The following is a 15274-nucleotide window of genomic DNA, read 5'->3' as shown; positions in this document are numbered from 1 at the left end:
TCCATTTATTTCAACAAAGTAACTGTATTCTGAATACCACCTTTTTAAACGGTAACTGTAACGGAATACAGTTACTCATATTTTGTATTCTAAATACGTAACGGCGGTACATGTATTCCGTTACTCCCCAACACTGCTAGTTACCGTGCTCGTTATCACAATAATAACGTAGTTACTGTAACGCGTTACTTAATAATGCGTTAGTCCCAACACTGGTAATAACTAATATTAAATGAGAATGAAAAGAGGTGAGTGAAGAAAAAGTGCTCAGTGCATCATGGGAAGCCCTAAACAGCCTAGGCCTATTGCAGCATAACTGCAGGGTTCAGGGTCACCTGATCCAACCCTAACTATGTGCTTTAGCAAAAAGGGAAGTTTTAAGACTAATCTTAAAGGTAGGGAAGGTGTCTGTCTCCCAAATCCAGATTGGAAGCTGATTCCACAGAAGAGGAGTCTGAAAGCTGAAGGCTCTGCCTCCCATTCTACTCTTCAAATAACCAAGTAACAGACTGATTATTTTTCAAGCGCTTATATGTGAAGAGACAGATTTTAAATTCGATTCTGAATTTAATAGGATGCTCTCTCTTTCTAGTCCCTATCCCTATTACAGTAGTCAATCCTAGATGTTATAAATGCATAGAATAGTTTTTCAGCTTCTCTCTAAGAAAGGAGATTTCTAGTTCTAGTAAAACAGGACATCCTTCATGCTCATCCTAATCATCCCTGGGAGTGTGGAGATTTGAATTCAGGTCCTTGTTTACAGAGCTCACAGGTTGTTACTGTTGATACTTCACCCCAGTAGTCTTTTCTTTGCTTTGCTAATTTGAGAGGACAACGGAACATCATTGAATAAAAAAGGAGAAATCATTATCATTCCTAATACTTGCCCGTGTGGGAGCATGTGAAGCAGGCATGTGTGGGAGAGGTGAACCAAAGAGATAAAATAAGAGAGCATAGGATGATAGACCAGGAAAGCAGAGAGGACAGGCCAACTGTTATGACAAAGTATTCTCATTTTCTGATATAGCAGAGCACATTCAGTGATTTTAATTAGGACCTATTGTAGGATTGCACTTTGAATTAGCCTACTTTGTTGTTTGCTTAAGGCTTGACCAACGAGTTGTGGGTGCTTCTCTGTCTCTATGCTTCTCTTCCATACCATGATCAGACCTGTCATTTATTAGTGTGCCTTGGGGGATTTCTGAGTGTGTAGGTGGAGTGTATATTTTATTAAAATTCAAATCATGTTAAAATAAGAATATGATACTAAGATTTTGTCTCAGTGATGTATTAATAGATCAGAAACATTAAACTACTCCCTCCTGCTGTCCTGTCATACTCTCTGGTGCGCTCAACATATACCACCTATCTACTGCTTAGTTTGTTTCATTTCCACTTTTGTCCTCAGTAAACCGACCTCACTGGTTTTCAAAAAAGTTTCTGTGATTATAAAACAGGAAGTCAGAATCCAATAGCAACAACCTTTGACAGAAAAGGTAAAAAAGCAATGAGTTCCTGTCAGACCTTCCTGATAAATTATAGGGTCAAACACAACTGGTCACAGACCATTATTTAAAAGAAAAAAAGCCACTTGCCCCCACACAGGCAGTACAGTTTAAATCTCTTTAATCACTTCCTTATTGAAGCTGTAGCTTTTCTGGTAACTGCGGGTAACATGTCAGCAGTGAGTAAATTACTTCAAGAATTACACCACCAGCTACCAGTTGTTCATTATTTTCCTGTTTAATCTACTAATAATTTTAGCTACAGAACAGGTAGACATATGACTTAATTTGCTGGCAATCCATTCTGGGTGTGGTTGCATGTGCTTTCAAAGTACATAAGAACATCATACATGGGGATTAACTTGTAATTAAATGGCTTTCATTCTTACTTTCATAGGTGTTTAGCAACTTGGCTGATACCTATTTCCCTCCTCTGAATACTACCATACACATTCTTCCTTTTGCTTTTTCCAAAATAAAGAAATTCAGGCAGGCATGTATCATCACTTTGCATGAAACTACATGGTTATATTTTTATATCTTTGGGATATTTACGTAGGCAAAACAAGAACACACAATGGACACATACAAGCAACAAGCAAACCTTTCCATAGCAGGTTATAGAGGGCTTGATGTCATAACACGGAGCTCAGTGCTGATGTCTGAATGGTTGTACTGCACAGCAACACAGGCCGCTCATTATCAAATTTCTTCAGCGGAACGCTTAATAGCTCAGGCTGTGCCCTTGTAGTGATGGATGGCATGAATAAAATATAAAGTGTTGGAAAGAAGGTGGTCGGCTAAACAAACTTAAATCGTTTAAAAACCTGTGACTGCGGGAGGGAGATTAAAACCTGTCTTCATTGTTATGTTTAGAGGTAGCACTTCTTTACCTTCTTTACTTCTTTTGCATTAATTAGAAAAATATTAAAATGTATTTGTATGGGATTTCATCAAAACCAGTGCTACAAAACACAGTGCACATTATAATCATTTCAATCACTTCAAGGATAAGTTACCAGTGTCTCAGCAAGAGTCAAGTGCAATGTCCAGAATAAATTATAGTGGGACTCAGCAGTCAACAATAAAATAACCTAAAAAAGTGTAAATAATTTATAAGCAGGTCTGCTCCTAAGTCGTTAAAAGGGGATTTTAAAAAAAGATACAGATGAAGCGAGCTGGAGTATGCCAGGCGCATCATTCTGCAACTGAGAAGCATGAAGTGGGAGAAATTAGCAGACTGTACACTGGTGGGTACAGGGACAGCAATTCCAGTATAGTGTAGTCTGGGTCCAGGCATTCAAGGGCCTTAAAAGCACTAAGATAGAGTAAAATTGAGGTATTATGTGCACTCTTCCTGGTCCTCCTAGATTTTGCTGCCACGTTTTGGGCAATGTAGAATTCACTAATTGATTTCTAATCGATACCTGTTAAAAGGCTATTACAATAATCTAACTGAGAGGAAAGCACGAATGATCTTGAGTGTGACACTAAAACTTTTTATTGATTGTATTGCAGCAATCTTCCCTCAGTGTTCTTGTTTGTGTGTTTCTCAGAAGTGAGATCCATATCATACCAAACAGACTTCGGACCACTGATTGAACATTAATTTCTAAATTGGAAGGACCAAATGAGGTCCCAATGCTAGGATGTTTCAGAACCACTAACATCTTCATTTTGAGTTTTATCACACAACATTACCAGATTTGTGTTGGTGGTCATAGAGGTGTGGTCACAGACATACCAGTGGATCAAGATGATATTTCTCTATATACTGTGGCTAAGTGGTAGCATATTATGTAGAAAGCTCGTTTTTTCCTTCCTACTCACCACATCAACCTCCTTCTACCTGCTCTGTCTGCCTCCAACTGCTCCCTTTATTTCAGTTCCTTCTTGACCTTGTTTTTCACCCACTCACCTCCTCTGTCCCGCCTGTTCTCCCAGGCCTGTACCCAAATCTGGAGGAACTGGGAGACTACATGGGGCTGGCCCTCAACAGCGATGAAGTGCAGAAGAACTTGGCCCTGGTGCCTGTTGCTGACAATGTAAGCATTATAACTGTGTGTGTTTTGATCTTCATGCTACCCCATTATGTGTGGATATATGGCATGTTTCTTTTTTTATTTATTAACAGTTGTGACTAAAAGATATAATAATAGGCATTTTGGCATTTTATTTACACTAAATTCTGGTCACATTTAATTTAAAACGTCATAATTAATCTCACATCAAACCAGCAACATTTAAAGACTCAAAACCTGCTTTTATTGGATGTAGGAGTTGTGAGAGTGCAACAGTACTGTGTTCCTGGAGCTCCACATTACTAAATGACTCACTGCAGGCCTGGAGCACTGTGTGGGAGGGTGTGAGCTCTTCACTCCCCTCCAACACTCTGTGTGTGTGTGTGTGTGTGTGTGTGTGTGTGTGTGTGTGTGTGTGTGTGTGTGTGTGTGTGTGGAGGAGCGGGGGGGCGACGACACACTCCGCTCAGTTTTGTCACCTGGCATTTAACCATCTGAGTTCTTTGCCATTTGCTGCTTCTCTGCACCTCCACTGTTATTTTCCTGCTTTTTAAAAATTAATTTCAAAGCATATTAACGACAGAAGTTTTTGAAAGAAAAGCCTAAAGCGTGTCATTCTCTGGTGGAGGAGGAGATGAAACCGAATCCTCCCACTCTATGTGATACAGCTTTCCTTTTTATGTTGACTTGAATATTAATGTAGCCTTGCTCTTAAATCTGTTTTAAATCACCCCTGCTAGTTCTCTTTTTTTTTAACCCACGTCTTTCAACCTTTTCACCTTCCTCGCTGTTTGCCCTTTCCAGCAAGTGGCACTGCCCTCTGGCTCAGGTGTTGGAGGGATGGTGCGGCCGGTGACCGGAGCAGACATTGGCATCAGGAGGGCAGAAATCCGCCCAGGACTGCGGGAGATCATCCTCTGCAAAGACCAGGACAAGAAGGTTGGACTCCGGCTCAGGGCCATCGACAATGTGAGTCAACAGCCAAAAGCCAACTCCTTCATGAATTATTCAGCACAGGCTGACTGTCATTAACAGCCCTTTGAAACCATACCAGTGACTGAGGAAATCCACACTAACATCTTGCGTTCTTAAGCACAGGATCACAGTTGTGATGTGGGTCAAACTGTCTGAAACATCTTTTCTTCCAGCGAATAGATCACTAGTGGTTTGTCAGCTGTTTGATCTACTTAAACTAGAGCAGAGCTTATTCAGGGACAGTGTAACTCTGAATATTTTTATAGCAGATGTCCCCTAAGTGTGCCACATGCAGGCACTCATAAATAGTGTTTTGAATAGAGGAAAGCTGTAAGGAAATGCTTGGTGAATGCTTGTTTGTGTGTTAAAAATGTGGCTGTGCTAAAATCTGCATGGAGCCATAAAACATAAGGTGTAAGCTTATCTTATAGTAGTATGTTTGTGTCCTTTAAGGTGTTATTTGGCTAAACAGAGAGGTACAGAACCTACACAAACTTGCGTGCAGTTCATGCAGATGATGCTGCATGTAGAAGACAGCCTGCAAAGCTGTCAGTCGGCTCAGCTTAGGAACATCCCAAAAGCACGAAGGCCAAAATAATGAAGGGTGACAGCTTATAAGTATAAATAAACTTAGCAACATTACTAGTGAAAATGGGTTGAAATAATGACTTTAGCTAACTTTTAATTTCAAGTAATATCTACATAAAATATTTAAATGAATAATTACGCTTTTACCATGTGACTACTCTGCAGTGGGCTATTTTTGTTGTTGTTGTTGTTTTTCTACCCTTTTCTGCATTTATTTTTTCATGTAAACATGTTTATAGCCAGATTGGAAAACCCTGGCTGAAGTGCCCTTTTTTAGGGTAAGTGAAGCTGCATGGGGAAAAGATATCCTTGGTTTGTTGGGCTTGCTTTGTAATACAGACCCTTCTCTGAGAGAACATTGTGAGGCTTATCAAGATTTTTTTAGGTCAGGTTGAAGGTCAGTGTTGACACTGTATGATTGAATGGAAAATAATTATTATAGGTTCAAAAGAACAAGGTCCTGTTCTCTGCCCAAGTAATATGAATTGATAAGAAGAGGTAATTATAGAATTCTGCAGCATGGCAGAGGGAAATGTTTGAATTGCTCTTACCTTGCAGGGGCCCATAGAGCAGGGTTGTGTGATACTTTGCATCAGAAAAATAACTGAACACGTCAGTAAGTAACACAGAGATGATAGTGTCGGTCATCTGAGCGTGTTTATGAAGCTGTCATATGAGTCTTGTGTTGACATCAGCTCTATGATACAGAATAAACTGGTGCCTTGTGTCTGTTGGGTAATACTGTTATTGTGCTGATTTCTTTTAGTCTGGTGTTACAGTTCTTTTAAAAATTATAGGTTCGTATTTCTTTTTAAGGTCTAGTTACACATTTACTTTGTAAGTGTGGCTGTGCTACCTGAAATCATATGAGTAACTTACTACTGGGCACAGCATTTATGTGTTTTGATAAAGCTCATAAAGCCTCTATTGGAACCACCTGCTTTTGTGCTTGTTTCATTTTTAAGACAGAACCATTTTTATGGGCATGATGGGATGCCGTGAGTGAATTATTAGAATATCTAAACCTAAAAAAAAAAGTCAGCAGCAAACCACAGATGGAGTGTCAGCTCGGGTAGCTTGAAAGTGCTAACAGGCTCCTAATGTAGTTAAGTTATCATGTACTTTGTGTTCTGATACAATGAGCCCTATGTGAAGTAAGCTGAAATAAATGTGTTGGGGATCATTGTGGACCTGAAATGAAGCACTCTTGATTTCTTTCTGCACCAAGGAGTATAGTCAGCTTTGCATTCAGGTTAACATAGAATCCAGAGAAGAGACCTAAGAATAGAGATTATCAAATGTATTTTTATATCGCAGATCCATCAAACAAAACATTTTCATTGGATAGTTAGAACATAAACATCCTGTTTACCTTTTTATGGCCCATTTCTGTGTCCTTGTCACCTTCCTTTGTATTCTTTCCACTACCTGCATCTGTTTTCTGTCTCTTCCTCCATTCCTCACACTTTGAATGTTTTATCTGTTTCTCTCAGGGAGTGTTTGTCCAGCTGGTGCAGGCTAACTCCCCCGCTGCCCTGGCTGGGCTGCGCTTTGGGGACCAGGTCTTGCAGATCAACGGGCAGAACTCTGCTGGATGGAGTGCGGACAAGGCCCACAAAGCTCTGAAGGCTGCGTCTGAGACCCGCATTGAGCTGGTGGTCAGGGACAGGTGAGGGGACTTGTAGTGTGCAGCAGGGCTTGTCAAACCTTATATAGGACTTGATGCTTCAAACATAACAGATGTCATACAGCTGGTCCATATTCTGTCCATGGTTGTGTTTAGCTTAAGTGGAGTGCTTTTCTATATAAATGTGCATGTCGGTCGTGAAGCCATGAAGCCAGCGCCTTACACCTGCATTCTTTCTGTAGGCCACCAGATGGCAATAGCTGTAGTTGAAAAAGACTTCTGGTCTCATAGACCTGCGGAGTTCTCTGCTACCCATTTTCCAAGAGCAGAAATCCTGAACTCAAGCATTACATTTAACTGTGAATTTGAAATAATAATAATATGGAGCTGGAGTTGAGCAGACTCTGTCCATTTTAAGCTAGCATCTACAGTGTGCTGTTGGTTCTCACAAGATCTCCAGTAACTGTTTGAATAATAAGCTTTTCATGAAATGTTTTTCTTGTCATAGTTTTTCTGTTCGTTCAACTTTGACTTTCAAGGGTGCTCATTAAGTTTCAGTGTTCATCATAAGATGACTTTTTATTTGGTTTCAGTCTCAGTTTTGTTTCAGAAATGAGAGTCACCAAAAATTCATTTTCGACTGTGGTAAAACGGTTGGACACCTATGTTTGTGAATGTGATAACTTGAGAATGAGGCGACGTAGCATTTTGAAATTGATACCATAAGTGTATCCTACGGTGTTCCTATAGGAGGCTAAGTGGTAGCACCATTGGTTTAAGAACAAATTGTTGCGAACGTCTTAATTTCTCTGCGGGCTTGCAAATTATAAATATTACAGTGCACATTAAAACTAGACACATCAAAACAGAACAGACACAAAAAGGATCAAAGGATCTCTGACTACTCGGCCGATGTATTATTACCTTGCCTTTTATACAGAAGTGCTACACTTTGGATTTTGAATCTGTAACAGGATGTGTTCAGTGATATCGATGTGTGAGCAGATTTCCAATGTAAAACTGTAAAATATTTAAACTGCTGGGGTATTGTTGCAGTATCATAGCCTCTGTGGAGCTGAGATCTTTGGCTCCCTCTTCTGACTGTTTCACACATGTCATCTCTCCTCTTAGTTTCTGTTTTTTCGACTGTTATGAAATGCTTTTTTCTGAGTCACAGTTCTGTGATGACAGGCATGTTGTATGCTGCTTTATAGCAAAAGCTCTAAGACTTTCTGCATATGGATTATTGATTTTTTCCTGTGTGTGTCTCTAGGCCATTTCAGCGCACCGTCACCATGCACAAAGATAGCTCTGGTCACGTGGGCTTCATCTACAAGAATGGGAAAATCACCTCATTGGTCAAAGATGGCTCAGCCGCCCGCAATGGCCTGCTGACTGAACATTACATCTGTGAAATCAATGGACAGAATGTCATCGGACTCAAGGTCAGACTCTCACTCGTGTAAATATCAGGCTTTTCATCTAATAGTTTGGTAGGATATTTTGTCATGTTGTGTGTGTTGTGGAATCTGTATTATGATAGATGAAGTTCAGTATAGAGAATACCATGGACTGAAAATGACAGTGACTTCAAAACGTTTGCAATGCTCATCAGATGTTTGGTGACTGATTTTAAAGATTGCACTGAGATGGCTGCTTCCATAATAGGAGAACGTAATAAAACACAGGGACGCCCAGCAGTGTTAAGTAAGTGCAGTGCTCCCCAGCTCTGAGGTGTTTAATAAGTGTTGAGTAGTTTGCTTCCAGTGGGTGCGTAGTTTCTGTCTACCCTGTGATGCAGGTTTGCAACATGTTCTTATCTCGGGTTTGTTTGCACATCGATTTGATGCACCTTTGCAGTGCTCATGGTTATGGAAGCATTCACTTTGCTTTTGAAAATTTCTGGCTTTCTGCACCACTTGACCTTTCACAGAACCATGATTCACCATGTGAGAGTATCCAATGAGATCACGGCAAGTTGGTTCTGTGGATGTTTTAAAAAATAAATAAAAAAACAAACAAGCTATAGTAAAATGTGAATAAAAGCTGGCAAATTTCATACAGTATATAAAAGACAGATGTAGCATACAGGTCTGAAAGGTCTTTGGGAGAATAGCCTTCAGCTCCCCTGATATGTCTATGTGACTGCAGTAAACACTTCAGTGATGAGCTAATGAGTTTAGTTTGTAGTTTAAAGTCTGGTCATTTAATAAATAAAGATAAATAAAGACCTAGATCAGGTCATGCTTTATCATGGGATTGATAAGCTGCTAGTCCTTGAGCATGCAGCATCACGTTATGCGGTTCCTCAGTTTTATCTGCCCCTCACACCAGTGTTAAAACAAGATGATGATGACAAAAAAAACTCAGATTGAAGCATCACAAATTTGTGGAAGATGTCACAATGCAGTGTTCATCTTTCATGAGTAATTCAATTTGATTTATATAGCGCCAAATCACAACAAAAGTCGCCTCAAGGCCCTACAATAATACATACAGAGAAAAACCCAGCAATCATATGACCCCCTACGAGCAAGCACTTTGGCGACAGTGGGAAGGAAAAACTCCCTTTTAACAGGAAGAAACCTCCAGCAGAACCAGACTCAGTGAAGGGAAACCAATATCGGAGGAATCTGTACAGACAGTTTTAGCTATCCTGGAAAGTAACTAGATTTTACTGACCAGATCTTATTACATCTGATCTTCACACAAGAAATGATTTTTCAATGTAACCCCCCCCCAAGCAAAATATGTGACAGTGTGGCAAACAAATTAAGACAGTGAACTACACATCTGAATGTCCACTGCCAATTACAAGACCATTTATGATGAACACAATGCCTTATTTTGTGACTGGGCTTGAACCTAATGAGTAGCTTAGCTCAGCAGAGCAGCAGCATGTGCTGTGCCTGCATCCCTTGACTCTGGTAGAACAAATATGTAAACCCCTGTATGTAACGAGTCATCTATTGCATTCAACTTGTAGGTTGTTTTTAAAGGTCTGAAAATGACAAAGCGTAAAGGCAAAGTTTTCTGTCGCACTTGTATACCTGGTAGTTGTTTGGTAGTCTTGAAACAACAAACCCCAATTTCTCAGCTACTCCTGTGTTTGTGTTGCTTCCCTCGGCCTTCGTAGAGCAGTTGTGCTGTATTTCAGACCATTTTTTGTTTGTTTGTTTTCTTGTTTCCTGGAATACGTCTAAACAACAGAGTGAAACTGTGAAGCGAGTGTGTTTGTTTTGCACTGATTACACAAAGCCTTTACATGTGCCTCTGCCTGTGTGGAAATTTCCAGGACTCTCAGATCAAAGACATCCTGACCACCTCTCCGACAACCATGACCATCACCATCATGCCTAAGTTTGTCTACGAGCACATGGTTAAGAGGTAGGACTGCAGCAGAGACTTTTTCTGTCCATGCATCAGTTATTAACATCTGATCTCAAGTCAAACCCAATGTGTTTGGCTCGATCTGTGTGGAATAAGCCGTAGAGTAACATTGAGTCACCTCTCGCCTGACTAGCCAACATTATCTTAACATACTGCTTACCACCCTTGAGCAAATTTAAAGGTTTAAATGAGTAATTAATAGAGATGTGTATTGAAATTAGGCATGAAATGGACCACAGGGCTTAATTATCGAAGACCAGAATGCAGATGAGCTCCAATGCTATCAGTGCTGCTTTTGGTACTGGAGAAAAGAAAAACATAATGGTTATTTTATCTTCAAGTCCCTTGAAGGTATTTATCTGTGAGGCATTTTTGCTGTTCCTGATCCACAGACAGCAGGGCCATGGCGCAGGTCTCTCATTTGCCACACCGTGCAGATGAACACAGACCCTGGTTTAGTGATGGTGGGGTAGAGAATTAAATGCTCAGAAGTGTGGTTGCACTGATTCAGACAGTGCTTATTGTCACAAGTGAAACAGTGATGCCCTCTAAAGAGTAGCTGAGTGCCCAGCTCAAGAGATCAGGAACCCATGCAGCGTTTTCTTGACAGGTTGTGTGGTTGTGTTCCAGGATGTCCTCTGGCCTGATGCGGTCAGCCATGGATCACTCTGTCCCAGAGGTGTGAGGACCAGGAAGAGGACTAGAGGATGTCAAGATGTCTACAGTGCAGATTCGTTCTCTCTGTTTTCCTTATGTCTTTTTCTCTATTTCTGTCATCAAACCAAACCTCCTCCTACATCACAATCACCAACCCTGCCCTTGCTCATCTCTAACATAATCTTAAGATGCCTTTTTTTTCTATTCTTTACCTTTTCTACATTTCCCTCACCTGCTGACATTAGTATGTTTTATATGTTAACCTAGTACTCTGATATGTTTTTTTTTCTTGTTTTGTATTTGAGATCAAGGACAGTAAAAAAAAAAAAAAAGTTTTTTAAAAAAAGCCATGCATACCATCATGAGTTCCAGAGCTTCCTGCTCAGTGTGGAGATGAATCATTCACCTTTTCATAATGCTGTAAAAGCTGACGGACAGCCATCAGAGCCGTCCACGCAGATATTCAGCTGCCCTCCTGATCCCTGCACCCAACCCCTAACGTGTAAATAATCTGAGCTGAATTAACACCTGCAGACTCATATGAAGAGGTGTGTTGTGGGTTCCAGTGTACAGTCATTTTTACATGGCCAGTGAAAGTGATGGTGGTGTTTACTATTCTTTCTTTTTCTTTCAACATTAAAAAGAATCCCAACATTTCACCACCCAGGTCTGAGTAGCAGTTTCCGCTTTTTCCAAGAGATGGCGACATATCCTTGTAACGCATTTCCAAGCCTCTGACATTAAGTTTGCAGATAGTGCGTGTGCACATTCTGGGGAGCAAGTGTAAGGAAAGGGAGCAGCAGTACATTATCATTAACCTATGCAGCTGGGACTGTCCACAAACACTCTTTAAGAGCTATGACAGAGTAAAAAAACATGAGTTAGCAGGTGCCCAGCGCACCACAGGCTGCAGGAGTCCTGTGAGGCTTTGTGCTTCAAAGAATCGAGGAAACAGTTGGTGTTTGAATGGAGGGGTCGGCGCCAGGCGGACCCACTAAGTGCACTTTCCATTAACCTTATAAGAGGTCCTCTCTCCTATATCCATTTCAAGTTCCAACAATTTTTTTTTCATAATTGTTGTGTTTGTGATGCTTCATGTTAACGAGAGAAAACTAAAAGCTTAAATTTGATGCTGAAAAATCAATCGGTCAAATGAAAGCATTTAAATTACGCGTCATGGGGTTTATCCAGTGAACTGCTGTCCTCTGCTAAGTTTTGTTAAAGGCCTATCCTCTTTAAAATTCCTTCCTTGACTGATGAGCACAGCAAGACTCAGCAGAGCTCACAGTTGTGAATTTCTACTTGTTATATAAAATTTCTCCTTTTAATGCTGTTCACGTTCGGATGCATGTATTCCTTTAATTTTCTAGGTATGCAATCTGATTAAAAGAAAACAACCGCTGTCATTCTGTAAAAACAAATGCTAGAAAAATCTAAAAGTTTATATACGAATGTAACCATGATAATGTTGTAAACAAATAAAGTCTTTCTGCTCACATTCGTGTTCGGTCTCAAAGCATTGCATTTCTCGTGTTGCTTCAGATCAGCTGGTGTGGGAATAAACACAAAGGCAAAGCAGATGTTTCCTCCATGCTCTTTAATATAGGGGCTTTTGCTCTTTCTTTATACAGTGTGGTGGAAGATGTAGCCTACTGATGTCTGTACCTGTACACACTACTGTTGCTATTAAAATAGTTCATTTACGTGATATTATCTGGCAATATTTATGATGTCAGCTAAATTCCTACACGAGGCATTGAATGTCCTCAGTGGAAGGATGTTAAATGACTCCACCTCTGTTACATTAGTTACTATTACATAGGTTAGGGAACACACACAGTCAGACAAGGACTAAAGCGTAAAGTGACAGTACACATTCAAATATTGTCTGATTTTAAAAAAAAAGAAAAGCCAAACATCCTCCGTAGTCCTTTCATATGCATTTAAAATCACATGTGTCTACAGGGGACATGTATATATAATCAGTCACCCCCACGCACTGTACACTGACATAACAGCACACTACAACAGGAAGTTCAGGTGTATCTTGGGACAGTCGGGTACAGCTACATTTTTCAGCACACCTGTAGTACCAGCGTAGGCATTCTCCTTGGCTTTAAAGTTCCACATGGTAAAAATACACCACAGGAATATTTTAATGCAATAGACTTAAAGCTGCTAATACGGAATCTCCAAAGTCCCAAAATAATCTTTAAAAAGTGACCATTGGAAGATATTACTATAGCTGCATAAAAAAAAAAAGACGAATGCACAAAATACATTTTATCATGCTCAAGAATGGTACCTTGCATTCCATTTTTTCTTTATTTTAAAGTAATTAAACAAGAAGATCAAATATCCACATCTAATTCAAATTGTGCATGTGAGACTAAAAGTCATTATCAAAGCAGCTTGCCAAATCTTCATTATCTAACATTGTATTTCAATTAAACATTTCAGGAACAGGAGCCTTGAGAATAAACATGTGCCCACCTAATGGTGCTAAACCAAGACGGCTGAGATGGTTGCTACTACCATTAACAATTAGCTGTTTGCTAAAGAGCTACTTTTGAGTGCTCCTTTGTTACAAGGGGTCACCAGATGATATGGCACCAGATATTTTACACCAGGTGACCTTTCTGACGCAAAGCACATTTGTGTTTGCCTGGAATCAAACCAGCCACCTTTCATTTGCTGCTTGGTAGATGTACCCTTTGGTCCTTCTGTCATCCTGTTTCCAAAAATCAGCTGCAATTAACAGCGGGACTGTCACATCAAAGTACAGTGCAGGTTTACATCAGTAATCACTTACATGATTATTATAGTAGACATTTTGGTACATAATACATTAATATTGAGAGGAGGAGGTAGCTTTCCACATTGTCACACCAGTTTCCTCACAGATTTATGGCTTTTGGTAAAACAGGGAATTGTTTTAGCCTCTTCATTATTTTTAGCCAAACCTTTCCCACAATGCAGCTGGATGATGGGCGCACAGCTCTTGCACAAATCATAACAATGCAAACGATGCTGAGAAAACCTCGTGATTGTGTCCGTAAGGCATTCATTCGATATTTTCATGGATAGCAATGCATTAATTCAGATTATCATGATTGTCACTGACATCTGACAATTACATAATCGGATCACACAGTATGAGAAAAAAAATTATGTTTTTGAAATCAGAGCTTTTTAGAAATGTTATGGCATCTATGTATGTTAATACATAGATGTATGTAAATGTGAAGGGCTTAAATAAACAGTTCTTATTACATGAGAGAATACTGCTTTACAGCATCCACAGGAACAAGCCATACCTACATGTCTGTAGTATCTTATTTACGCCTAATTTTTGCTTCAGCTGCACTTTAAACTGTCACTGCAGAACAGAACAATCAGAAAATGCTCAGTGAGCTCACACACACAGTGCAGCTCAAAAATTTGGGTTGAAAATTGCGTCTTTCTTTCTTTCTTTCTTTCTTTCTTTCTTTCTTTCTTTCTTTCTTTCTTTCTTTCTTTCCTAAAGAAACACACATTTGTTGGAATTTAAAATCATATATTAGATTTACCAGAAATATTCTAAATGACAATAAATTGTTCAATAATCATAACCGAGTTAGTATTACATGAAAGTATTGCCAGTCCAAGTTCAATTTCAATTGCTATCTCATCAACACAATGCTTGGTTCTGTAACCAGAATAAAAAGTGGAGTTGAAGGTAAGAGGACCAGTACATCAGAATCTGTCATTAGAGAGACAGATGTCCACTCATCTTTTCACTTTCAACTTATGTTGAAAAAGTTATGACTTTTTATGAAGAGCATGAAATTCTCGGGCTAACCTCAAACTTGCCAGTGCGAAATTACAATCTCAACTTCAAGTAATTGCTTAAAATTCATAAAGTGAACAATAGTGCAAAACATATAAACCAACTGGTGAAAAGAATAGAATAGAAAAAAGAACAAAAGAGTTTTTTTAACGCAGAACAATTTGAGTTGCTGTTCTTTTGCTGGTCGTGTTGGAACATTTTTCATTCGACATTTAAATCGGGACGGACAGATTTAGAGTTATTCCATGGAGGGATTTATCAAACACGCCCCCTGGGCACAGGAGTTTACACTGAAGACCAAAACATTTTGTAGATACTTTGTATGATTGTTTTGTGTCACTTTATAGTAGTTTTGCACCTGCTTGTAACTTTACATTCCACTAACACTGGGGTCGGCAACCTGCGGCTCTTTAGTCCTTATAGTGCGGCTCCGCGTGGTTTAGGAAAATAAAGTATTTAGCTGAAGTGTATTTTATTTATGTTAGTTTGTTTTACCCCTCCTTGAATCGCTACCTTATCATGGTGGAGGGGTTTGTGTGTCACAGGGATCCCAGGGGCTATGTTGTCTGGGGGCTTTTGCCCCCTGGTAGGGTCTCCCATGGCAAATTGGCCCTGGGTGAGGGACCAGACAAAGAGCGATTCATAAGACCCTTATGAAAAGGACATCGAGGGAACAGTTTAC

The 15274-nt window shown here is 39.8% G+C and overlaps 1 protein-coding gene across 2 annotated transcripts in view; it reads left to right on the top strand.

Annotated features, from left to right (window-relative positions):
• sdcbp2 (syndecan binding protein (syntenin) 2) overlaps nt 1-11062 on the top strand; it is a 27911-nt gene extending 16849 nt beyond the window's left edge. For both annotated transcript variants that reach the window (XM_005744644.2, XM_013913731.1), the window contains exons 4-9: nt 3450-3550; nt 4331-4495; nt 6583-6758; nt 7990-8161; nt 10012-10103; nt 10737-11062. In XM_005744644.2, coding sequence (XP_005744701.1) covers nt 3450-3550; nt 4331-4495; nt 6583-6758; nt 7990-8161; nt 10012-10103; nt 10737-10791 — 761 coding nt within the window. In that variant the 3' untranslated portion in view covers nt 10792-11062. The remainder of the gene's footprint in view (nt 1-3449; nt 3551-4330; nt 4496-6582; nt 6759-7989; nt 8162-10011; nt 10104-10736) is intronic.
• Nucleotides 11063-15274: the final 4212 nt, after the last annotated feature.

The sequence above is a fragment of the Pundamilia nyererei genome, unplaced genomic scaffold, assembly GCF_000239375.1.
Source record: "Pundamilia nyererei isolate P.nyererei 1_Seehausen unplaced genomic scaffold, PunNye1.0 scaffold00147, whole genome shotgun sequence".
NCBI classification, from domain to species: domain Eukaryota; kingdom Metazoa; phylum Chordata; class Actinopteri; order Cichliformes; family Cichlidae; genus Pundamilia; species Pundamilia nyererei.
The sequence above is the reverse complement of the archived record's forward strand: the minus strand, read 5'-3'. Positions and strand labels throughout refer to the sequence as shown.